Source organism: Garra rufa, chromosome 18 (genome assembly GCF_049309525.1).
Source record: "Garra rufa chromosome 18, GarRuf1.0, whole genome shotgun sequence".
Lineage (NCBI taxonomy): Eukaryota > Metazoa > Chordata > Actinopteri > Cypriniformes > Cyprinidae > Garra > Garra rufa.
In genome coordinates this window covers 6,241,942-6,268,697 of record NC_133378.1, presented here as the reverse complement: position 1 = coordinate 6,268,697, position 26,756 = coordinate 6,241,942, and the positions used below count along the sequence as shown (strand labels likewise).

At 35.3% G+C, this 26,756-nt stretch overlaps 2 protein-coding genes across 4 annotated transcripts in view; both read right to left on the bottom strand.

The window, feature by feature from the left end:
* arhgap46b (Rho GTPase activating protein 46b) overlaps positions 1–2,395 on the bottom strand; it is a 112,133-nt gene extending 109,738 nt beyond the window's left edge. The window contains exon 1 of the mRNA XM_073823043.1: positions 2,278–2,395. Coding sequence (XP_073679144.1) covers positions 2,278–2,291 — 14 coding nt within the window. The 5' untranslated portion in view covers positions 2,292–2,395. The remainder of the gene's footprint in view (positions 1–2,277) is intronic.
* A 6,723-nt stretch (positions 2,396–9,118) lies between these two features.
* sulf2b (sulfatase 2b) overlaps positions 9,119–26,756 on the bottom strand; it is a 61,827-nt gene continuing 44,189 nt past the window's right edge. The window contains exons 11-21 of one of the 3 annotated variants that reach the window (XM_073822839.1): positions 24,324–24,555; positions 23,349–23,586; positions 23,157–23,253; positions 22,565–22,659; positions 21,122–21,184; positions 20,780–20,949; positions 20,436–20,578; positions 18,276–18,399; positions 14,785–14,818; positions 11,747–11,800; positions 11,150–11,319 (exon numbers count right to left, since the gene is read on the bottom strand). In XM_073822839.1, coding sequence (XP_073678940.1) covers positions 11,289–11,319; positions 11,747–11,800; positions 14,785–14,818; positions 18,276–18,399; positions 20,436–20,578; positions 20,780–20,949; positions 21,122–21,184; positions 22,565–22,659; positions 23,157–23,253; positions 23,349–23,586; positions 24,324–24,555 — 1,281 coding nt within the window. In that variant the 3' untranslated portion in view covers positions 11,150–11,288. Of the gene's footprint in view, positions 11,320–11,746; positions 11,801–14,784; positions 14,819–18,275; positions 18,400–20,435; positions 20,579–20,779; positions 20,950–21,121; positions 21,185–22,564; positions 22,660–23,156; positions 23,254–23,348; positions 23,587–24,323; positions 24,556–26,756 lie in introns of all 3 variants that reach the window. The other 2 variants (XM_073822840.1, XM_073822838.1) reach the window with 2 other exon arrangements.

The window sequence follows — 26,756 nt, the reverse complement described above, 5'->3', positions numbered from 1 at the left end:
GCAGCTGCTGAACTTTTTTAAGTTGAATCTGGTGAAAACTTTTTACAGTGTTGTCATCCAAGATGTTCATGTCTTTCTTTCTTCAGTCGTAAAGAAATTGTGTTTTTTGAGTAAACATTTCAGGATTTCTCTCCATATAGTGGACTTCTATGGTGCCCGCGAGTTTGAACTCTCAAAATGCAGTTTAAATGCAGCTTCAAAGGGTTCCACATGATCCCAGCTGAGGAAGGAGGGTCTTATCCTGCAAAACGATTATATAAAATTACAATTTATATATTTCCTAACGTTAAATGCTCGTCTAGTTAGGGAATGTTAAAAAAACTTCCATCTAATTTTCTCCTTCAACTTTGAAATCGTCCTACATCGCTGTTTTACCTTTTTTTGTAAAGGGCGTTTGATCTTTTTTGCACGTTCACTTAAACACTTGGTCGGTACTTCTGTAGCAATGTAATACAATTTCGAAGAAATGAGATGGGAGTTCTTCAACATTCCCTAACTGTAATAAACTGGAATGCACAGAGCTAGACAAGATGAGCATTTGAGATTTTGAAGTATATAAATTTTTTTTTTTTTTTTTTTTTTTTAAATAACCAATCGTTTCATTAGATAAGACCCTTCTTCTGAGATCATTTAGAGCCCTTTGAAGCTGCATTTAAAATACATTTTAGAAGTTCAAACTCACTGGCACCATAGAAGTCCACTATATGGAGAGAAATCCAAAAATGTTTTCGTCAAAAAACATAATTTCTTTAGGACTAAAGAAAGAAAGACATGAACATCTTGGATGACAAGGGGGTGAATACATTATCTGTAATTTTTTGTTCTGGAAGTGAACTTCTCCTTTAACTGATTCATAAGTAATTCATGCATGGACAACTAAGTGTGTGAGCAATTGGGACACATTATCAAACTTTCAGCCTCCCGTCTAATAGTAACTCCATCCATATGGCTTTGTGAATATTTCAATAGCTCAGAAAAGCTGTCAGTGTTTGTCCTGGCTTCAGAGGAGGTCTTCTGAGAACGCAGAGGGATATGGCATTGCAACATGATTAATAAAACATGTCATAATCCACCCTATTAACTCCATTAAGGCTGACACCTGGAAGACGACACTCGACCAGCCCGCAACAGCCGCGTCACATCTGTTCATCAATCTGCCCCACTAATCAATCCATCACTGGCCTACACATCTAATACGAATCACAGAGACTTTTCGACATCAAAATATAGCTCAGGTGTCTATATTTTACTTAGTGTCAGTCTCCTTCAATGTATTTTGATGGACACCTAACGCATTTCAATCAATGAAATGGCTGTCATCCAGTTTTTCTATTAGATTTTAAATATTTTGTCAGACAAACAATGACGTTAAGTGTTAAAAAATTGCATTGTGTCATCTAAAGCAACATTCAAACAAAGTAACAAGGTGAAAGGTATCACGGTTGACAGTTTAACAGTTGATTTATCATTATTAGCATCTTGCTCAATGTCAAAACAGTACAAAGTGTGTTTTATGCTGATAATACGCAACTGAATGCCGATATTTCACCATGTATTCCATTTACAATAATTACTTCTCATCATGTAATTGTGATAATTATTTAAAATCATCCACTACCGATAAACAAAATGTACATGTGCTTGAAGAGTTTACACAATGTCATAATGTAACTTATTATTTTAATTATGATGGTAACAAGGTTGACACTAAACATGGGATCAGAAGCCTCAGAAGTCTTTTTGATAGGATATTACAGCCATTATATATATATATATATATATATATATATATATATATATATATATATATATATATATATAGACACACACATACAGACTTTTGTAAATAAAATGCCTACAATAGAACACAGTAAATGTTGTTGCCAGTTTTGCATCGTTAAAGTCATTGTTTACATGTTCATGAGTGACGCAAAAGCCTCAAGTTAGTTTATATACAACTTAAATCACTTTAAAATTGGTTAGCAGCATCATAATCGATTTCAAACCAGTTTTGACTGAACTTTGACCATGCAAACACTTGTGTTTGAACATCAGAGTCCGTGCATAAGACTTTACAAAACACAGCACCAGTGTCATCTGATGAAGTCTGTATTCCATTTAATCAAAACATCCCAATAATGTGACATCCAGACCCCCGTTTCAATGATCAAACATAGTTTCTATTTTAAAGTTGCCCACGCGAATTACTTTCAGCAAACTGACTGCATTTTGCAACTGCGACATGTATCCAGAACTCAGCAAAATGATCCCTCTTACCTTCTGTCAGCCATGTTCCTCACATTGTTTGGACTAATAGAAGTGAAAGCAGTGAGATGTGTGTCCTCTGGCAGAAACTGCGCAGACTGCACTGAGGCTGTGAATGTGGAGTTCAGGCTTTCTGTCCCGCTGGAGTTTGAGGCAGACAGTGGAGAGGGCTATCCCCCCTCCCTCTTCAGCAAAGGGCCATGCTGGAGTAATCTGATCTCGACTGCAGCCTGCTGTAGTTTCATTGAGGCAGTATGAGCGCTCATAATACAGTCAGTGCTTACAGTTTGATGAGTGGCGCCATCTACTGGCGAGTCTAGGCAGTACAATCTGTCACTAGGATGCTTCTCGTAATAGTTCAGAAGTAGGCCTACATGCTGTAAACAAATAGTGTGCGGTCCATCCCTGCTGAAAAAAACAGCATATGCTGGTTAGGTATGTTTTGGTGCTGGGATGCTGGTTTTAGCTGGTATATGCTGGTCCTTTGCTGGTTAAATCACCAGCAAAGGACCAGCATTAACCAGCAACATGACCAGCATAAACTAGCAAAAACCAGCAAGGGACCAGCATAAACCAGCAAAGGACCAGCATAAACCACCAGCATCCCAGCACCAAAACATACCTAACCAGCATATGCTGTTTTTTTCAGCAGGGATTTAAGTACAGTGTAGATGATAAAACTGTTCAGTTATGATGATTATAATAAAAAATATATTAAAATTACGAGAACAAAATTCGTGTACGAGAGTTTTTGTTTAAGTATAATTAGCAGTTGTGATATTGATTTTTACAAAACAGTTAAATAAAAAATAAATAGACCTTAGTCAGACGCCATATTTAATTTAACGCAAATGAAAACAAGCCTGTGAGGGATAGGCTATCATTTATCTAAAATTCACTGAAAGGTCCTAGGTCACTTCAAAACTAATTTTATGGAGTTTTTGTCAAGCGAAAGTTTTTTTTTCTTTTGTTAACAAACATCCACTGAATACAATGTAGGCTACAGCCTCGTTTTCATTCCTGTCATTAAATATGTCTCTGCCCCAACTAAGGTCTAAAATTTTAGACACAATATTGACACTTAGGCTACTTAGCTGTTTTTGCTCCTTCAACGAACTGAGAAGCCAATAGCTAAATAAACCGCTGTGTCCGAACACGAAGTTTCTAAATAAATCAGTCAGTGTTTTTTGGGGTTAATTTTAGACTAAATTGATTCACTCCTAATACGCAAAATGTCGGCATCTAGTGGTGCAACCTGCAGACAAAAATCCAAAGTAGTAGGCTAGTAGTAGTAGTAGAAGAAGCAGAAGAATTGTAGCCACCCCTGCTGAAAAAACCAGCATATGCTGGTTAGGTATGTTTTGGTGCTGGGATGCTGGTTTTAGCTGGTATAGGCCTATGCTGGTCCTTTGCTGGTTAATGCTGGTCCTTTGCTGGTTTATGCTGGTCAAGGACCAGCATAAACCAGCAAAGGACCAGCATTAACCAGCAACATGACCAGCATAAACCAGCAAAAAACAGCAAGGGACCAGCATAAACCAGCTAAAACCAGCATCCCAGCACCAAAACATACCTAACCAACATATGCTGGTTTTTTCAGCAGGGACCTTATTTTTTCCGTAAGAGCGGGTAAAAATTTTTATGGATGTCTTTGATCCGCTTCCAGCTATTTTTAGCCGTACAAAACTTGCTACTTGATATCGCAAATTGTTTTCTCGTAACACATTATTTTAATGCATTATCTTAATTATGAACACACTGATTACTGCAAATTGTTTTACAGTTTACTACATCACGTTTTGGTCAATTACCTGGATTTTTTATTTTTATTTTGGCGATATTTGGATGTAAACAGCAGCATGGATTGCACGGTTAATGTAGCCTACTGAAGACGTTCTACTAATTTATGATATCTTAAGACTAGAAAATGTGTGGAAGCTGCTAAATCAGAATGACTTAGTAAGCAGGGAATCCGTTATATTTTGACAAACTGAACAAACGATACAGGTCGACTCGACAGGCGAGGGAAACTAACAAACTGCATAACCTGAAACAATGAATTAATCATTGCTGCTTCTCATTATTTGGCCTTGATTGCATTATTGTTTTATTGCATTAACAGTCTTAGTCTTAGGCTATTAACATTTAACATTAAGTAACATTTTAATTATATTCTGCTGAAGTGAACGAAATCGCTTGAAAAAAGATTCATTTTGATGAACGAGATTCAAAGATCCGAGTCAGTAACGATTCGAACTTCCCATAGCCTATAATATATATAAAACATTTTTATTTTATTTATATGTTATACAGGTGCATCTAAATTTTTTTTGAATATCCTGAAAAAGTTTTTGTTTCCCCTGAAAAAAGCATTTTTTTGTTTGTAACTTATTTCAAAAATGTAAACTTATATATTCTAGATTCGTTACATGTAAAGTAAAATATTTCTAAAGATTTTTTGTTTTAATTTTGATGATTAGAGCTTACAGCTTGTGAATTTCAAAAATTCAGTATCTCAAAATATTAAAATGTTTCAATCAATAGATCAATCAAAAAACGGATTTGCAAAACAGAAAAGTTCAAGTTCTTTGAAGTATGTTCATTTATGCAATCAATACTTGGTCGGCAGCAAATATTACAGCAAATGACTTGCTCCTAGCACAAATTACATCACCAGTGAATTGGCAATGATCAGCCTATGGCACTGTTGAGGCATTATTGAGCCTTCAGTTTGTCTGTATATTGTTGGATTGACTGTTTCTCATCTTTCTCTTAAAAAATCCCAGAGATTCTCAATTGGGTTCAGGTTAGGCATGTTGACTGGCCAATTAAGCACAGGAATATCATGGTCACCAAACCACTTGGAACTGGTTTTGTCACTTGTGGGCAGGAAAAGGAAATAAGCATCTCCATAAAGCTTGTCAGCAGATGGAAGCATAAAGTGCTCCAAAATCTCCTGCTAGATTGAAATATACTAATATTTCATTGACTTTGGACTTGATAAAACACAGTGGACCAACACCAGCAGACTTCAGAAACTTCACACTGGACTTCAAGCAGCTTGGATTCTGTTCCTCTCCGGTCTTTCTCCAGCCTCTGTGACCATGATTTCAACATGAAATGCAAAATGTACTTTTATCTGAAAAGAGAACTTTGGACCACTGAACAACAGTCCAGTTTATTTTCTCCTTAGCCAAGGTAAGATGCTTCTGACACTGTTTCCGTTTCAGAAGTGGCTTGGTAGTGCTTTTCCTGAAGACGTTTGAGCGTGGTGACTCTTGATGCACTGACTCCAGCTTTAGTCCACTCCTAGTGAAGCTCTTCCAAGTGTTTTAATTGGCTTTGCTTGACAGTATTATATAGCTTGCTGTCATTTCTGTTGCTTGTGTACCTTTTCCTACCCAATTTCTTCCTTCCAGTCAACTTTGCATTTAACATGCTTTGATACAGCACTCTGAACAGCCACCTCTGTGTTGAGGGTGTCAATGATTGTCTTCTGGACCATTGCTGAGTCAGCAGTCTTCCCCATTATTGTGGATTTAAATAACAAGATATACCCAGAATTTATACTGTAGGACATTTAATGAAACTCAAATGTAACTATTCTAATATTTTGAGATACTGGATTTTTGACTTTCATGAGCTGTAAGCTCTAATCATCCAAATTAAACTAAGCTCAATATACTGCTAATTCACCGTCAGGCAGGAAATATATATTAACTTTCTGAAAGGAACTCTGCATCCTTTTTTTATTTTTTAAACTAGGTGGCTGAGCCTTCAGACATTGTTGGCATGGATCTAGCGGGAAAGCTCACACCAACCAAAGAGCTAAAGAGGGCAACCAATACCAATTTGTGGTAAACTATTTCACAAAGTGGTGTGAGGCTTTTCCACTTAATACTACGAGTGCAGAAGAGGTAACCAGACATGTTGTGAAAGGCTGATAACCGATAAAGGCACAGGATTTGTGAACAAGGTTAGGATTAAATCTCTTTAATATTTTTGAGATTGTGTTGGTTTGTCTATACAGATCAATATTGGTGTCTGCCAGGTAATTGGCACTAAAAGAAGTTTATATGTCCCATACCATCTGCAGATGAATGGACTGGTTAAACAATTGGGACAATTAAAAGGTGAAAGTGACCAAACCATGAAAAAAAAACTATTAGTAAATGAACGGCAGATTTTGTCTGCTTTCCATCTTATATTTACTTGTATAACAGGAACATTTGATTTAAAGTCTCACGCATTATTGCTTCAACATAAGTGATTTATCTTAAGACTTTTTTTTTGTTTACAGATCTGTAAGGTTTTGTTTGGTCTCAGAACCAAAAAACAACCAACCACCAAAATTTCTCCCTACTTTTTAATGTTTGGCCATGAGGCAAGGTATCCATGTGAGGTACCAGACAATTAAAAGGTAACCACAATACGCAATACACTGTTATTGTTTTTTTTTTTTAAATATTAATATTACAATGAGTCGGACCATTGGCCACTTCTGGTTTGTTCTACTTTCTACACACTCTTAAAAATAAAGGTGCTTTAAAAGGTTCTTCAAGCAATGCCATAGAAGAACCATTTTTGGTTCCACAAAGAACCATTCAGTCAAAGGTTCTTTAAATAACCATCTCTTTCTTACCTTTTTGTAATCTGAAGAACCTTCTTTCGCCACCAAGAACCTTTTGTGAAACAGAAAGGTTCTTCAGATGTTTAAGGTTCTTCATGGAACCATTTAGACAAGAAAGGTTCTTCTATGGCATCATGAAGAACCTTTATTTTTAAGAGTGTATACTACTATGGCTAAAAGCAAGATCAGGCCATTAATTCGTGATTCTATCTTGACAGATGATATATCCCCAGGAAAGAATAATTTTGTATCTAAACTCCCTTGGTGAGAGCAGAGCCAAACTGCTTCACTGCAGAAAGGTTGAAAGGTGAGGCCCAATGTATTAGGACACTTATATTGATCTGTTACTTTTTGTTAACACACTATATTATATATTTCATTTCCTACCAAAGTGATTTTATGGCCGAGAAAAGCATAAAAGCTAAGTGGCAATGTGATAAGTTGCCACACAGCCATCAAAGAGAAGGAGTTCATGTGGGGTATTTGTCCGCAAGGTATTTTTTCCTACAAATTTTTTATAGTAATTAAAATGTGGATTTATGTGTTACCAGTGCTCTTTGTAGTTTGCAGAAGCTGTTTTAAAAGGTGGCAGCTTAGAACTTAAACAGACACAGACATTGCTTGTGTGTGCTACACTCTTAAAAATAAAGGTGCTTCAAAGGTTCTTCACAGTGATGCCATAGAAGAACCATTTTGTTTCCACAAAGAACCATTCAGTCAAAGGTTCTTTCAAAAACCATCTGTTTTAATAATCTGAAGAACCTTCTTTCGCCACAAAGAACCTTTTGTGAAACAGAAAAGTTCTTCAGATGTTAAAGGTTCTTTATGGAACCATTTAGACAAAAAAGGTTATTCTACGGCATTGTGAAGCACCTTTATTTTTAAGCGTATAGCAAACTGGTGTGTTTGTGTGTGTGTGTGTGTGTGTGTGTGTGTGTGTGTTTTATTCAAACTGATAAGATGTACATGATATTTGTGACCCTGGACCACAAAACCAGTCTTAAGTCGCTGAGGTATATTTGTAGCAATAGCCAAAAATACATATCATGGGTCAAAATTTTTGATTTTTCTTTTATGCCAAAAATCATTAGGAAATTAAGTAAAGATCATGTTCCATAAAGATTTTTTGTAAAATTCCTACTGTAAATATATCAAAATGTAATTTTTGATTTGTAAAATGCATTGTTAAGAACCTAATTTGGACAACTTTAAAGGTGATTTTCTCAGTATTTCGATTTTTTTGCACCCTCAGATTCCTGATTTTCAAATAGATGTATCTCGGCCAAATATTGTCCTATCCTAACAAACCATACATCAATAGAAAGCTTATTTATTGAGCTTTCATGTGATGTATACATCTCAGTTTTGTAAAATTTAACCTTATGACTGGTTTTGTGGTCCATGGTCACATTTGGTCTTCAGATTATAAAAAGGTAAGAAAGAGATGGTTCTTTAAAGAACCTTTGACTGAATGGTTCTTTGTGGAACCAAAAATGGTTCTCCTATGGCATCGCTGTGAAGAACCTTTTAAAGCACCTTTATTTTTAAGAGTGTATGTGACCCTGGACCACAAATCCACAAGACCAGTCTTAAGGAGCACAGGTATATTTGTAGCAATAGCCAAAAATGCATTGTATAGGTCAAAATTAAATAATTAATTTTTAATTAAATTTAAATATTCTTTTATGCCAAAAATCATTAGGAAATAAAGTAAAGATCCATGGTCCATCAAGATTTTGTAAATTTGCTATTGTAAATATGTTTTAATATATCAAAACTTAATTTTTGATTTGTAATATGCATTGCTAAGAACTTCATTTGGACAACTTTAAAGGAAATTTTCTCTCCCCTTAGATTCCAGATTTCAAATAGTTGTATCTCAGCCAAATATTATTCTATCCTAAGAATTTGTTCAGTTTTCAGATTATGTATAAATCTCAATTTCGAAAAATGTCCAGGGTCATATATGTCTTTAAAACACATGCAAATAAGTTTTCAGTGCAATAGACATGATAATCAAAACCAAACAGATGTTTTGTTTGGGCAGAGCATCCAAGGTACATGCAGTAAAGCCACAGCCCCATTCTGAAAAAGGGGGCAGGGAGCAAAAGCTCATTTTAATTTAAAGAGAATTTACATTTTGTAAAAAAAACAACCCTTTTGAACAATAAAAGGTAACACATGGCACAAAATTAATGGGAAAAAAAGATCAATACAAAGCAATTTGGGCATTCAACACTTTATTCACAAAGTAATGAGCACTATCAAATGTTCACTGGTAAACCAAAACAAAAATATAGGTATGATAAATCTATAGAACTGTACAAGACTTTGTTAAAACCATCTTATCTGTTTTAAATTCCTTTTTCAAAAACAGCCATCCCTTTTGAAAGTGCCAAAGGAACATTTTTCCTTCTCTCCGAGTTGTCTCCTAATCTCCAGTTTACGCACAGTACTATTATCTTAATAACTCTGATGGTTTTTAAAACAACCAGACACAATCTCAGACAAAACTGCTTTTAGTACAGCCACAAGAGGTGAGGGGTGGATGTTGTACATTGATATGAAATATGTGAACACAATGATCTGTACGGATGAAGTATCCCAGAGTGGACTGATCAGGGATCAGATTACCCTCTTGAACATTATAATCTCAATCACAATCATCAAAGAACCAAACTGATCTCAAAACAGGGATGGATGAAATACATCAGGAAGGTGGATTAATAATTTAAACAATCTTAGATACATCACCATAAAAAACTGAATATGTGTATTAAAGAACTGTTAAAAATATGCTGCATAAATAAATCTGAAGCTGGAGTGATATCTTTATGTCTGGCGGTCAGTTTAGCTTCAAATGTGTAATAAAAAATATCCTATAACCATTTACATTGCGAACACACATTAAAATACATACATCCATTTCATATATTTGCTCTGATATTAGTAGCATTGTGTATAGCAAAAGTTTAAAGAACAAGCTAAGGTTACAAATATGACGTGGCATGTTGGGTACATCAAAACCTCTTTCTCAATGTGCTTGGGGAACACAATTTTTTCAAATACGTAATGAACATTCATCAAATGATCATTTTTCTTTCTTTTTTCTTTTGGTGGTTAGTTGGTTCAGCTGCAATAAGCAGCAAAGACACTTAAGAAATTTAGACTTTAAATTTTTTTCCATTAAAAAAATGCTGTAACATACACTGGGAGCAACAAATGAAATCAGAAAGCTGACTCAAATTCACTTTTGACTTCAGATACGGCGTGTTCACACTCGCACAACACACAAACGCACACATTCGTCATTGACCTGTCTGAGGTGTTGTTCAGTGAAGTTGTAAGGCTGTAAAAGACATCGTCCCACAAAGTGAGACACCTTCTGGAGACACCAAAAAAGAGAAAAGCAGCCATCAAGGATAATGGTGCAAAACCGGTTTCAAACTGAATCAAGTATGAACGGACACTCAATTCTTGTGAAGTTTAACTGCTATGAAATTTAACCCCCAACCTTCCCAAATCCCATCAAAAAAAAAGATGAAAGAATAAAGAATCTAAGTTAAAAGATTAAAAATGTGCTCTGTTCAAAGCCTAGCCGATCTCATGGACAAGTTGGGAAAACGGTCCGACTGTGAATGGAAAATGTCGCCACGCTTCTGAGGCCGGTTGATAATGGAGCGAGGGAACATATGAAAGAATAGAAACAAACCGAAGGACTGTATGCTGGCATTAAACATCCTCTTTCTTCACTTCCATCAAGTCTTTTGTCTAAGGAGGGACGGTATGAGAAAGAGGAATATCATATGAGAGTCAAACCGCTTCCTGCAAAATGTCATTGCAGTCACAATCGGCGGAACTTGACTTTCCTGTCCGTCTCTCAGCAAACTCCTCCTCTTCCTCTTCATCACCATCCCTCCCTTCTGTCTGTCTGTCCTCTATCTGTTCTCCAAGAGGAGCGTCCGACATGACAGGTCGCATGGGATGAGATAAAGATGAAGGAGGAGAAGAAGAAGATGGACGTTCCACTTGGTTTAGCCCCAAAGCGTCTCTCAAGACCTCAGCGCCAGCTTCCTTCAATAAAAGAGCGGGCGTGGCCAGAGTGGTCAGGTAGATGGCTGAAGCGGATTGGCTGGAGGACACCAGGGCGTGGCCTCTTCCTGTTTGTCCGTCCTCAGGTCGGGGCGGAGAGTACGGCTGGTTGTCGTTGCTGAGGAGCGTGAACATGTGGTCCACAGAGCGGCTGAAATGAGCCCAGTCCTCGAGGCTGAGGGTGAAGTTGAGTTTGAGATCGTAGGCGTGCTCATCAAGTCTGTACAAAGGTTCAAGTTCGGACCAGTTCGGCTCTCCGGGAAACATGTTGGTGTCTTCCGGGACGTCCTCGTTCCAGGAGTTATCCTTCCCATCCTTCCCATATCTGTCCTCTGTGAAGGAACGCAGCCACAAATATTAAACGACAAAGTGACAAAACAACTTAAGGCACTGATGCATCAAAATGGAGATGGTTGTTTGTTATTGGAGCAAACTGAAAATAAACAGCGAAAACCCTGACAAGGCTTGTGATGGAGAAGAAATGAAGAACTTAATGTTTCAGGCAGATGAGGTGGAGATGATGGGGGGCGTGTGACGGGAATCTTCCCTCGTGCTCAGAAACAAAACTGCTATTTTCCAATAGGTTTCCATGCAGATAGACGCCTCTACAAACTAATGCTGTATCATGCAGGCCAGGCAGATGCAAATTCGAGAGAAAGGAAATTAAAGAGAGAGCGAGAGAACGGTGATTCAGACAAGGTAGTGGCTTGGTGGCATTGTATCCTATGGACGAGAAGCAGAATTATTATCCAGACTCACAGCGATTTGGAGACAGGCTTCCTCACTTTAGGCCATTTCCGGCGCTGAAACTGCCTAATGCGACAAGCAACGATAAGACAAACTGTTACCCCGTCCACAAACTCAAGCATGTGATAGAGACAGAGCCAATTAGAGAACTTAAAGGCTTTCACATTCACACAACAACACCCAAGGCTGAGTACATGCAAGGGCTAGAGAGAGTAAGACAAAACAAGAGAGGCTAAGACACTGAGAGAGAGAAAGAGTACAGAATCTAAAGGAGAAAACATCTGAACTGTCAATGAAGTAACTGCTAGTTTAAATGTTTGCAATTGGGCCCACATTCTTGTTGCTTGAAAATAGTTGTGCTGCTAAATATTTTTGTGGAAACTGATACTTTTTTTTCTCAATAAATTGACTGATAAATAGAATGTTTAAAAGAACAGAATTTATTTGCAATTTAAATATTTTGTAACAATATAAAGTGTAAACAGTCACTTTTGATAAATGTAATGCATTATTGATAAACAAAATCTTAATCCTAAAAAAAAAAAAAAATTTAATAAACCTGGGGATTTGTTCATTATATATGGTCTGCCAATTTCTTAAAATCCATTTTGCATGCATAAAATGTAGATTTAGATTTTTTTATTCTATAATTCAATTTATTTAATTAATGCTTCCCATATTTTGGATAAACAACTAAAAATATAAATATTCAGAGTCAGTTACCACAGAAAATAATGGCAATTTTGTTCCTCAGTTTGTAAAAATGGCAGAGCTTGTCAGCTTTTACTGATTAATCAGTGCCACCAGTTACAAATTTTGTGATTTTTTTTCCCCCTTCTTGTACATAATTTAAATATTTAATATGACAATACTATAATTTACAGAAAATACTAAAAATAAAAATGTATTGTTAATTTTGTTAATAATGTTTAACATGTTTTATATTATTAATTTTAAAAATAACTAATTGTTTAGTGTTTCTTATTTAGTAGTATCTGCAAAATGTATCTGTCAATATCTTAAAACAAGCTAAATTTGTGTTTACAGTAAAACCATTACAATTAAAGACTGTGGGGCAAAAACAAGATACCCTGTGCATAAGAAAGCCCGTTCCCGCCACTGAATATAAAATAAAAAAAGGTTATCGCAACTTATTGTCTCACAATTCTGACTTTTTTTTCTCAGAATTGCATGATATAAACTCATAATTGCAAGAAATAAAGTCAGAATTGCAAGATAAAAATGCAATTCTAACTTTTTTTCTTAGAATTGTGTGATATAAACTCACAATTGCGAGTTATACAGTCAGAATTGCAAGATATTAACTAAATTGTGACTTTTTTTCTTAGAATTGCATGATATAAACTCACAATTGCAAGAAATAAAGTCAGAATTGCAAGATAAAAATGCAATTCTAACTTTTTTTCTTAGAATTGTGTGATATAAACTCACAATTGCGAGTTATACAGTCAGAATTGCAAGATATTAACTAAATTCTGACTTTTTTTCTTAGAATTGCGTGATATAAACTCACAATTGCAAGAAATAAAGTCGGAATTGCAAGATATAAACTAAATTGTGACTTTTTTTCTTAGAATTGTGTGATATAAACTCACAATTGCGAGTTATACAGTCAGAATTGCAAGATATTAACTAAATTCTGACTTTTTTTCTTAGAATTGCATGATATAAACTCACAATTGCAAGAAATAAAGTCAGAATTGCAAGATATAAACTCAATTCTGACTTTTTTTCTCAGAATTGCGTGATATAAACTCATAATTGCAAGAAATAAAGTTAAAATTGCAAGATAAAAACGCAATTCTGACTTTTTTCTTAGAATTGTGTGATATAAACTCACAATTGCGAGTTATACAGTCAGAATTGCAAGATATAAACTAATTCTGACTTTTTCATCTCAGAATTGCATAATATAAACTCACAATTGCGAGTTATACAGTCAGAATTGCAAGATATAAACTAAATTCTGACTTTTTTTCTCAGAATTGCGGGATATAAACTCACAATTGCAAGAAATAAAGTCAGAATTGCAAGATAAAAATGCAATTCTGACTTTTTTTTGTAGAATTGTGTGATATAAACTCACAATTGCGAGTTATACAGTCAGAATTGCAAGATATAAACTAAATTCTGAGTTTTTTTTTCTTAGAATTGCATGATATAAACTCACAATTGCAAGAAATAAAGTCAGAATTGCAAGATAAAAATGCATATCTGACTTTTTTCTCACAAATGCGAGTTTTTATATGCAATTCAGACTTCTTTTCTTGCAATTCTGACTTTTTTCCAGAATTGTGAGATATAAACTCACAATTGCGAGTTATAAAGTCCAATTTTGAGGGGGAAAAAAGACTGATATTTTCTCAGAATTGCGAGTTTATATCTCACAACTGACCTAACATTCAATTGCGTGTAATAAAGTCAGAATTGTAAAGTATAAATGGACAAATCGGAGAAAAAAAGTCAGAATTGTATCTCGCAAACTCTCAACTGCGACTTTATTTCTCAGAATTGCGGGTTTATTTCTAAGAATTGTGAGTTTACACCTAACAACTCTGAGAAAAAAAGAGTCAGAATTGCAAGATATCACAACTGTGGGTAGAAAAAAGAATTGTGAAGATAAAAAGTTGCAATTACCTTTTTTTTTTCAGAATATCTTGCCCCATAGACTTCCTTTGTAAGTGTATTACTGTATACTTAATTTCTATTTTTACAAACTAAAGAATAAGTCATTATGACTTCTGACTTATTCTAGAAACGTTCCTTTAACAGCGAACTGATATCAAATCAGTTACAGTTTCTATGTCATCCTCCTTGACAGAGAGGTCTTCTCCTTGATTTCACATTGAGGAGTGAATTCCTGTGATGCCTTTAGGTGTGTGTGATGTGCATCAGACTATTCAACATTCACGTTTAAGCTCCAAGCTGTCTACAACAGAACTGCAGAAGTGGATTAGTATCTTCATCCAAAATAATCTCACAGTAGCCTTCTAGTCTACAACGGGGTTAAATTCATTTGGCAGTGATACCTGTATTCATCATAGCTGCTTCTCTCTTTACCCCCTGAAGAAGAGACAATATCATTAGTTAGAGAGTGTAAAAACAATATGATGTACAGCCCCATTAATGTTTAAGATCCTCACGAAAGCATCACTGGAAAAACAACTCTGGGCTTCTGTCCAAGGGTCATGTCCGTGGAAGGTCGCAGTGCCAAGATATGAACATCCATTGTTATGGATGGAGTTGCGAGGGTCGGAAATAAATGAGCTTGATAAAAGTCATCTTTTTGGAAAGTAATGAATCTGCAGGCTCAATATGCAGATGTAGAGTATTAATGTTCATCCCGAGCTGATAAACTGCTATTCTGATCCCTTTCAGATGGCTTTCATGCACAATAAAAAACTAAACTGACTTTTTATGGCAAGCTCGAGTTGAGCAAGTTAAGCAATGCTAAATGCAAATATTAAACTGCAACTAACAATAAAGTGGTGCATAGTTAGCAAAATAAATAAGTTTATCAATTTTAGAAGGACGAAAAATCAATTCTAGTGTCTAAGAAATATTTACAATATCATAATAACACTCTACAATATTTTTGTACAAATTCTTAATTCGTGATTATGAAGATGCTGGATGCATTGTGTGTCAAAACTATTCATCACATGAGAAAATATGAGCTCGACTACATTAAAATAAAGGTTATATTGCTGTTGATGCACACTACTTTTCAAAAACTGTTATTTTAGACCAAAATAATTTGTTACAATATTACTGCTTTTATTGTTTTTTTGATTTAATAAATATGGAAGCCCGTTTTCGCCACTGAATACAAAATAAATAAAGGTAATAGTGAATTTATATCTTATAATTCTGACTGTTTTCTCGCAATTGCTTAGTTTACATCTTGCAACTGTGACTTTTTTTCCTCAGAATTGTAAGATATAAATTGGCAATTGACTTTTTACCGTAAATGTGAGTTTGTATCTCGTAATTCTGACTTTTTTCTTGCAAATGCAAGTTTTTATCTCGCAATTCTGACTTTTTGTCTAATATTTTATTTCTCACAACTGCAAGTTTATATTACACAATTCTTAGAAAAAAAGTCAATTTCAAGATGCAAACTCGCAATTGCGAGAAATAAAAGTCAAAATAGCGAGTTTGTATGAGACTGCGAGTTGTGAATTATTTTTCCTCACAATTGCAAGTTTGTATCTCGCAATTCTGACTTTTTTCCTCACAAATGTGAGTTTGTTTCTCACAATTCAGATTTTTTTTTCTCACAAATGTGTTTGTATCTCGCAATTCTGACTTTTCATCTCACAATTCTGACAAACGCAAATGCAAGTTTGAATCTTGTAATTCAGACTTTTTTCTTGCAAATGCGAGTTTGTATCTCACAACTGACTTTTTTCTGATATTTTATTTCTCACAACTGCAAGTTTATATTACACAATTCTTAGAAAAAAAGTCAGAATTGCAAGATGCAAACTCGCAATTGCGAGAAAGAAAAGTCAAAATTGTGATAAGTAGCAAATGCGAGTTTGTATGAGACTGCGAGTTCTCCTCACAATCTTGACAATTCTCGACAAAAAAGTATAAAATATAAATTCACAATTGCAAGAAAGAAAAGTTAGAATTGCTAGATGCAAACTCACAACTGTGAGTAAAAAATTTCAAAATTAAAAATTTAAATTAGCAATTTTTTTTTTTTTTTTTTTTTTTACTCAGGCTTCCATAAATAAATGCAACCTTGGTGAGCACAAGAGACTTCTTTCAAAAACATTAAAAAATCTTTAAAAGTCGCAAATGCGAGTTTGCATGAGAATGCGAGTTCTGACTTGTTTTTCCTCACAATTGCAAGTTTGCATCTTGCAATTCTGACTTTTTTCCTCACAAATGTGAGTTTATTTCTCAAAATTCGGACTTTTTTCTCACAAATGTGAGTTTGTATCTTGCAGTTCTTTCTTTTTTCTCACAAATGTGAGTTTGTATATCGCAATCCTTTCTTTTTTCTCGCAATTGCAAGTTTAAATCTCACAATTCTGACTTTTTTTTCTCGCAAATGCGAGTTTGTCCCTCACAATTCTGACTTTTTTCCTCACAACTGCAAGTTTGTATCTTGCAAATCTGACTTTTTTCTCTCAAATGCGAGTTTGAATCTCATAATTCTGACTTTTTTCTCACAATTGCAAGTTTAAATCTCACAATTCTGACTTTTTTCCTCACAACTGCAAGTTTGTATCTTGCAAATCTGACTTTTTTCTCTCAAATGCGAGTTTGAATCTCATAATTCTGACTTCGGTCTCACAAATACGAGTTTGAATCTCGCAATTCAGACTTTTTTTTTCCGCAAAATTGTTAGTTTATGTCTCACAATTCTGAAAAAAATTCTAAATTGTGAGATATAAACTCGCAAATACGAATTCTAAAGTCCAGTTCTGAGGGGAAAAAAAGACTAATATGTTCTCAGAATTGCGAGCTTACATCTAAAGGTAATTTCTCGCAAACTGCAAATATATAATACGCAATTCTGAGAACTGAAAAGCAAGAATTGCGAGATGCAAACTCACAATTGTGAGTAAAAAAGGTGAGATTAAAAGTTGCAATTAACAATTTTTATTTTTTACTGAGTAGCGGAAACGGGCTTCCATAAATAAATGCAGCCTTGGTGGGCATAAGAGACTTCTTTTTAAAAACATTAGAAAATCTTACAAACCCCAACCATCTGAACAGAAGTATATTTAAAAACAACAACAACAACAAAAACCTTTCTATGCATTTTAATTTTTTTATGTATATTTTATTATAACGATTACTATTATTATTGATTAATTAACTTCTTCTTATTATTTTGACCAAGCAGTTCATGCTAAAGTAAATGACCTTCGTATTCAAACACTTTTAGTTTTCACTCTACTCTTACATTTTAATGTGACCTTTTGAGCAATTCAATCAGATTGCAAGCAGCGGTGAGTTCCTTTCACAGGAGCTGTCCTTGAGTTCATTTTCGAGTGGATCAATAAGCGACTCAATAAATGTGCCTTATCACTGAAATGATCACTTCCGCTAAAAACGAATTTCAGTCACATCCGTGTGACTTCGTTGACTTTGAGAGCATGGACTACATGTCAGATACAACTAAGGACATGGTTACATCCTCAGACAGCATGCTGTGTGGCACATGTTTACCCTTCAGGACAGCAGCTCAGGAGGTGAAGGTACGACTTTCTGTTTGCATATAAAACAAGGAGGACAGGAAGCAAGGCAGGGCCAGGGATCAGGTGAGAATGATGATGATGAAGATGTGAAATTCCATGTTATCCTTTGCCTTCTGGTCCTTTTAGAGGGAAGTGTGTATGTGTGTGTGGTACATGTATTAGTCAGTGTGTTGCAACCTCTGGGTCGGATGCCTAGCAGAATGCTGTGCAGTGTGTGTATGCATACAGTATAATATGTGTGTGTGTGTGTGTCAGTGTATGTGTTGTGGAAGTATTTTCACTTGTGAGTGTGTGCGACTCACCAATGTCGAGGCTGCGTGTGCGAGGGTTACACTGCTTGTGACCCTTACAGCCCCTGAGCTCCATGAGCTCAACATGCAGCTGATTGAGAACATACCGGTCCAGTGTGTTCACTGCATTCACCAACTACACATAGAGAGAAAAACACCATAACACAGCAATTAATATAACATTCATTTTTTGTTAACATTTTTGACTAAATATTGATACAGTATAAAAAGAATTTTCAATTCCCAATTTAACTTCTGTTACCATTTCAGTATTTATTTTGTGATTTTTTTATTTATTTTATTTGTCAAAAAGTGTGCAGTCATTTTGGCTACATCAAATAATTTTGCTCCTAATAAAGTTTTTTCAAAACTTAGTGTACTTGTTTACTAATGTCACAGCAGTGGACAACAGGAGCTTGAGATGAAATATGACACATAATGTATGGATGAAAGAAAGAAAAAAATTAAAAATAAACTACCTGTCAAAAGTTTTTGAACAGTAAGATTTTTTATGTTTTTTTTTTAAAGGACGTCTCTTCTGCTCACCAAGCCTGCATTTATTTGATACAAAGTACAGCAAAAACAGTAACATTTTGAAATATTTTTACTATTTAAAATACCTGTTTTCTATTTGAATTTATTTTAAAATGTAATTTATTCCTGTGATTTCAAAGCTGAATTTTTAGCATCATTTGCAGCTCAAAAGCATTTATTATTATTATTATTATTATTATTATTATTATTATTATTATTATGTTGTTGAAAAAAGCTGAGCAGAATTTTTTCAGGTTTCTTTGATGAATAGAAAGTTTAGAAGAATAGCATTTATCGGAAATGGAAATCTTTGTAACATTATAAATGTCTTTATCATTACTTTTGATCAATTGAAAACATCCTTTCCAAAACAAACAAACAAATACTTATATACAAACAAATAATCTTACGGTTTAAAAATCTTTATCATGTAAGCAGAATTAATTTGTTAAAATGTATATTTTTTAATAATGTAAAACCTGTGAATATGTGAATTAATATTTCAAAGACATTAAACATTACCTATGATATTTTAGCCTCAGCAAGACAAAGGAGATTGCCATTTAAAGGTTCCATAGAATGCATTGATACTATATTTTAAATTGTTCTCTGATATCTACATAGAAGGTATATGGCATAGAAAAGGGCAAGAATTCTCCAGAAACGGTTTTACAGATCCATTTACAACCCTAGGATTTGTTCCTAGAATGAAATGGTCTGTAAAAACCTTATTTGGAAGGTTCATGAATAATAATGATGAGCTTTGCTCTGATTGGCTGTTTCACAGAGCAGCTCATTTCAGTAGCTAGCACATGGAGGAAAATATATATTTAGTCATCTCTCCAGCTCTCCGTTTATGTGGTAAGTGAAATCTGCAATATAACAGGCTAGCGCTAGCAGTAAGCTAACTGTGTCTCTTTAGTGGCTCGCCTTATTTTATTAGAGATCACCTTATTTGTTTTCCTTGCCTTTCTGAGTAAGTTACAGACACCAACCCATCCCTGCACTTAACATCTCCTGCACAACCAGGAACATAACATTTATTCCCGTGATCTGCCATTTTCGTTATTGTCCTCACTTTGTTTGTTTTTTTTACAATAGCCTAGCTGCAGGACGTCTGATGACTGGGCTATGCAAATGTTGGGGGCGTAACTTTTAATGATTGTGACTCTTGCGTAATAGTTGCAGTTGCTGTTTAAAAAAACGATGGTGTTTGAGACTCACGGTATGTCATGTCCATGTACAGAACTGTTGTTATTCAACTATGCCAAGGTAAATACAGTTTTCTGTTCTATGGCACCTTTAAAAACACATTCACAAGAATGCTGTGACAAAATAATCTGCAATGTGGTGGAAATGACAATATGGTGCAAATATTCATGTCTGTCAGCGGTTGTGCCGGCATACTGCTCAGAAAATCAAAACGACTTTAATAATTTGGACTTTTTGGGTTTTTTGGGGATTAAAAAAAGGAGTGAATTGATTTTTATCACCGTAGGATGGTTGTGTCCACACACTGCTAAGACACATTTACATAAAAACACCATTTAAAAGTGAATTTTTGCACCCGATTTCCCCTTTAAGAAGGTAAACATGGTCCATGGTGTTTTCATGCTGTCGTTATGTATGAGCGCTGACCTGATATGGGTCTGTGTTGATGTCAAAGTACTCCAGAAATCCAGTGGCAAATTCACAGAACAGGAAGTTGTGTGTCTCATTGATAGTCCTCATGCACCAGTAGGTGTTGTTATTGGCACTAGTGCATGCACAAAATGGCCCCACTGGAAACAAAGACAAAATAGTGTGCGATAAATCAATCTAGTCAACACGTTCTTACCTGAACACTTGGTCAGGATCCCATGCTACAACAAATCTTTTTTTAACATGCAAGGAACCCCATTACTTCAATTGTTTTCCTTTAACTCTTTGCATGCAGTTGTTAAAGCAATATTTAATATTTTTATGGGGTGTGTGTGTCTTACATGTCCAGAAGGGAGCGGTCTGCCAGTGCTGGTTGTCGTGTGTGAAGCAGGTGAGGCCAGGCATGCTGCAGGTGTCATTGTTACGCAGTCGCTTCAGTAACTTCCTCAGCTTCTTCCTGCGCTTTTGTTCCATCAACACCCAGGCCTTCTTATCTTTCTCCTGCCCTTTCCTACAGAGACAGAATGAATCATCAAAACCATAATCACGCACACATATTTACTGTACACACACACACACACACACACACACACACACACACACACACACACACACACACACACACACACACACACACACACACACACACACACACACACACACACACACACACAAAAACCCACCTGAAGGGATGGACACTTCCTGCTTTGTATTTCCTCAGCTTACTCTTGTACTTGGATTTGTAACTACAAGAGAAAGAAAAAATAAGTGAGTCATCACTAAATCTGATTATAAGCAGCATATATTTAAATAGTTAATTCATAAATAATGTATATAATAAATAAGTAATAATTTGTGTCACATATGCAGTATGTATTAATTACATATTACCCTAATATTGTACAGTTGAAGTCAAAAGTTTACATACACCTTGCAGAATGTGCAAAGTGTTAATTATTTTATCAAAATAAGAGGGATCATACAAAATGCAAGTTATTTTTTATTTAGTACTGACCTGAATAACATATTTCACATAAAAGATGTTTACATTTAGTAGAAAATAATAGTTGATATTATATTATAATAAAAGTTTATATACACTTGTGACTTTATACTGTGTTGCTACCTGAATGATCCAGTTGTATTTTTAATTATTTTTTTGGTTTAGTGATAGTTGTTCATGAGTCCTTTGTTTGTCCTGAACAGTTAAACTGCCCGCTGTTCATCAGAAAAATCCTTCAGGTCCCACAAATTTGTTTTTTCAGCATTTTTGTTTGTTTGAACCCTTTCTATAAATGTCTGTATGATTTTGAGATCTATCTTTTCACACTGAGGACAACTGAGGGACTCATATGCAACTATTACAGAAGGTTCAAATGCTCACTGATGCTTAAGAAGAAAACAAAATGCATTAAGCATTTTAGCCTGAATTTGAACATCAGGGTAAATTTAATTTACTTTGTCTTCTAAGAAATGTATTTTCTGTAGCTTTTGAAGGGCAGTACTAAATGTGATAATTAGGCAAAATAAGGAAAATGTACACATTTACATTCTGGTCAAAAGTTTTCACCCCCGGCTCTTAATGCATCGTGTTTCCTTCTGGAGCATCAGTGAGCGTTTGAACCTTTTGTAATAGTTGCATATGAGTCCCTCAGTTGTCCTCAGTGTGAAAAGATGGATCTCAAAATTAAACAATCATTGTTGGAAAGGGTTCAAATACACACAAATGCAAACTGCAAAAAAAAAGGCTCTTCTTACTTAGTATTTGTGTTTTGTATCTAGTGAAATATCTAAAAATTCTTAAATTAAGATGCATTTATTAGATAAGCAAAATAACATAAATGTTTAGTCTTGTTTTAAGCAAAATGCAAATTTTTTTTAAGTATTGTATTTAATATTCTGCCACTGGCAGATAATTTTACTTGTTAAAAAAATGCACTTAATTTAGTAAAAAAAATGTTTTCCCTGGAAACAAGACTAAATGTCTTACATCATTTTGCTTATCTAGTAAAAGCATCATAATTTAAGAATTTTTAGATATTTTAACTAGAAAAAAACTAAAAAAAACTAAATAAGACAAGAATTTTTTGCAGTGTAGAGAGATAATAGATAGATGTGACACTCACTAGTATTTGTTGCAGTCACACTCTTCAGGTCGAGCCTTTTTCAGGTGACCTCGGACCTCACGAAGGTTTTTAATCTTCGTTTGGAGTGTTTCGATCTGGGAATAAGAGATGACAATGTACATAATGATATAACATATGCATTATAAACAGACTAAATTAAAGTTGTAAGACTGGGAATATGATACAGGAGTTGTGTGAACTTTTAATGATAGCTTTTTTTAACTTGCAGCTGCTCATTGTTAATTCTTTGTTCAAAACTTTCTACTAAACATCCCCTTAACAGTAAAAAAAAAAAAAAAAAAAAAGTTTTTAATAGGACTGACCCATATCAATATTGAATTGGAACAGATTGGATCAGATCGGATCGTGTAAATTGATTCTAACTCTTGAGAATCGGAATCAAATTCCTTCTTGAAATTTGAATTGATACCCAGCTCTATTCAGGAGGTTAGCTCAAGGGCCGGTCTCTAGTCAAAATGCCTGGGCCGTTTTTTTGTCCCAGTCCAGCCCTGCCTTTAATGTCCCACAAAATTAATAAAGTCATACAGATTTGAAGCAAAATGCATGTGAGTAAATCTTAAGTGTGTCATACTTCGTGGTCGATGTGGAGCTTGTGGTCCTTCCACGCTTGCAGTGATTTGTACAGACCAACGTCACATTTTACTGTATCATTGGCCAAAATGGAGCACCTGAAACACACACACACACATTCTCTTTAATGCACATACTCCCTCTTTTGTCCGTCATGTGTCTCTATTGAAGTACACGCAAACTTGCTCCTCACCTGTGAGTGACTTTAATCGAGGAGGGCACGGTGAGGCTGTTACTGGTCTGGCTCACTTCAGTGGGTCCTACACCGCTAAACTCGTCCTCATCCGCTGTGTTCAGCCTGAGGCTGAGGTTTCTGGGGCCTGTGGGTCTGTATTCCTGATCCAGGTCCACTGCATACAGGACTCCTCCCATCTCCATGGAAACAGCACGGGCAAAGCGGTTCCTGGAGTAGCTCTTTAATGATTTCAGCTCTGTCAATCAAAGGAACAGCTTGCCATTATCACATGTCGAGAACAAAAATCGGACGAAAAAGTGAGCAGAATTTCTTTATATACTAAAAGATTCATAAAAATTAAAAAGAAAGCCATTTTGAAAATAATAATTATATTAATACATATTCCAGAAATATTTAGGAGGTGAAGTGAGGCCAAGTATGGTGACCCATACTAGGAATTTGTGCTCTGCATTTAACCCATCCAAGTGCACACACACAGTAGTGAACACATACACCGTGAACACACATCCGGAGCAGTGGGCAGCCATTGCTGCGGCGCCCGGGGAGCAGTTGGGGGATCGGTGCCTTGCTCAAGGGACTCACCTCAGTCGTGGTATTGAGGGTGGAGAGAGTGCTGGTTATTCACTCCCCTCACCTACAATCCCTGCTGGACCTGAGATTCGAACCTGCAACCTTACAAGTCCGACTCTCTAACCATTAGGCCACGGCTGCCCCTTTAAGTTATTCAAGTTATTTACATTTTCTAGTTTATCAATGGTCAAAAATATTTCACAATGTTCTACTGTATTTTGATCAAGTTAACACAGCCTTGGTAAGCATTTTTTTATTTTCCTTTACATCCTTTACCTTTACTTTCCTCCACTAGAGGGCAGCAGATGCACAGAGAATAATTCAGCGAATGCCTCCTGCGTGATTTTTTTTGGAGGACTTGTTGCTGTGTGTGTTTGTAGCTCAGTGTCTAGTCGTACTCACTCTTTTTGGAGAACAGTTTATTCTTGGAGAAGGTGCTCAGTCTGTAGCTTTTGGGTTCACAATTGCAGCCTTGAGGCTCCGAGTTCACACTGACATCAGTGCTCATGCTCTGCAGATAAATCTGTGATTTGATGCTGGATACTGACGGCTTCCGCACTGCAGACAGACTGGCCATGCCTTTGCATTTAGACAACCTCAGCTTCCCTGTGGTGTCTTCAACACACTGCCACTTCTGCAGAGAGACAGACAAAGAGAGACATACTCATGCAGTTTTACCCTCAGAGATGATTCATATACATGGACATAACAGAAACAAAAAGCACTACAGCATTGCCACAGTTGCTTAGACATGGTACCAGGGTAATACTTTGATTTTTTAATAAGTACCATGATAATATTTTGGCAATCTTAGCTTGAAGTAGTGATGGGTGCTATCGAAGCACTGCTTCATGAAGCTTTGAAACTTTTGTGAATCAATTGTTTCAAAACAGTGGTTCGGAGCTCGTATCAAACAGCCAAAGTCACATGATTTTAGTAAATGAGGCTTTATTGTGTCATAACTATTTCGAAACGTTTCGAATTTTCAATGGTTTATATTTGATGTGCTTTTTTTATACAGAAAATGAAAATTTGAATTGTGAAGAACAACATATTATACATTTGCAAACTCTCAACATCTCTGCATATTGCTGTAAGTTGGGATTCATTATAACATTCATCTGGGAACGCAACATCGCCATTTCATCAGTTTTGTAAGGCAAATCATTTGTAAACCTACGCAAACACAGGCAAATACACCAATATCTTTCTCAACATGCCAACTGTTTATCGCAATTTTAAAATAAAAGCTCCTCGCTCTGCGTTTACATGTTTTGATGTCCACATATTCAAGAAATGACAGTGGCTGTATGGTTTCTGTTGTAAAGAAATGGCCAAATATTAAAGATTAAATGGATATTTGAATTAAATGTTGTTTAGTCAATATTAAACAAGGAATAGATCGTGCAGTAAAGTGTATCATCAGGGCGTTGGTGCTTTATTGTTTGCAATACATAGTTTTTTTTTAACAGTTTTGTTCAATATAACCATATAATGACTTACTTTGTATACTTTGTTTGAACTAATTATAATTGCCTCATTGCTATTATATATGTATTTTAAGTCATTTTAAAGTCTATTGTTCGCTTAGGTCTATTTTCATTACCACAAAAATGAATTATAATAAACTGATTACTCGATTAATCGTCGGAATAATCGACCGAGTACTCGATTACTAAAATAATCGTGATAGCCCTAATTTATACTCTTTATTTATGTTATGTAAATATGGTAATCGTTCAATAACATAATGCCATAAGTACCATAGTAATACCATCTGATATCACCATCTTTCTTTTCATAGAAAGCCAGCTATCTTCACATGACTCAAAGCAATTTATCTTAATCTTACTTGCGCTTGTAAAATATTCTTAGCTCATTCCTCTGTGACTGAACTGTATTTGACAGCGTCTGTTCACGAACACAATTTGTTTGACACCATCAACACCCATTAACTTTTCGCCGTGATGAGTATGTGTGCGTGGATGCGTGTGCTTATAAACCGGAAGTAAAAGGTGAAAATTAACCCCCGCCTCGTGTCGGCATTGTAACTCAGCTGTAATTATCACGAATCCACCTCGTTAAAAGCCTCGTTAATGAGGAACATAAGTTACACAGTGCTCGGGGCTGCACACTACCACAGAGATGAGAGAAACATGCCTTTCATTTTAGTCGCTTTTTAGCGGCCTTGTAGTTAAAGACATGGGCTGGTACATGAAAGAACGTGGGTTTCAACCTATGAGGGCCAATCCAGCATTCTGTACCAGGTGCTATTTTATATAACTGTGTTATTGCACGGATGGGCAGCAACCGATTACGTGTAATCTGGATTACGTAATCAGATTCCAAAAATTAAGTTTTAAAATAATCGTTATCAAACTGCAGTCACTTTTTTTATTGATTAGATGATTACATATTATTCACATGGTCACATAATATTTAATATTGTTTATAGAGTGTTTTATTTTGATTGTTGTAATAATAAAAAAGATTACATTAAAATTTTATGATTTTATTAAATATTAGCTTTTTTTAATTAAATTCCTATACACTTCCTTTACAAACCTCATTTTGGGAAACTTTGACGTAATATAATGTTGTTAATAGCAGCAAACTGAATATATTTTCTTTCTCTTTGTGTTTTTATATCAGTTTGGTAAAAGATTATCCCATTTAAATCAATGTGATAAAGAAGTTAGTTTATAAGTAATCAAAAAGTAGTTTGATTATATGTGACCCTGGACCACAAAACCAGTCTTAAGTCGCTGGGGTATATTTGTAGCAATAGCCAAAAATACATTGTATGGGTCAAAATTATTGATTTTTCTTTTATGT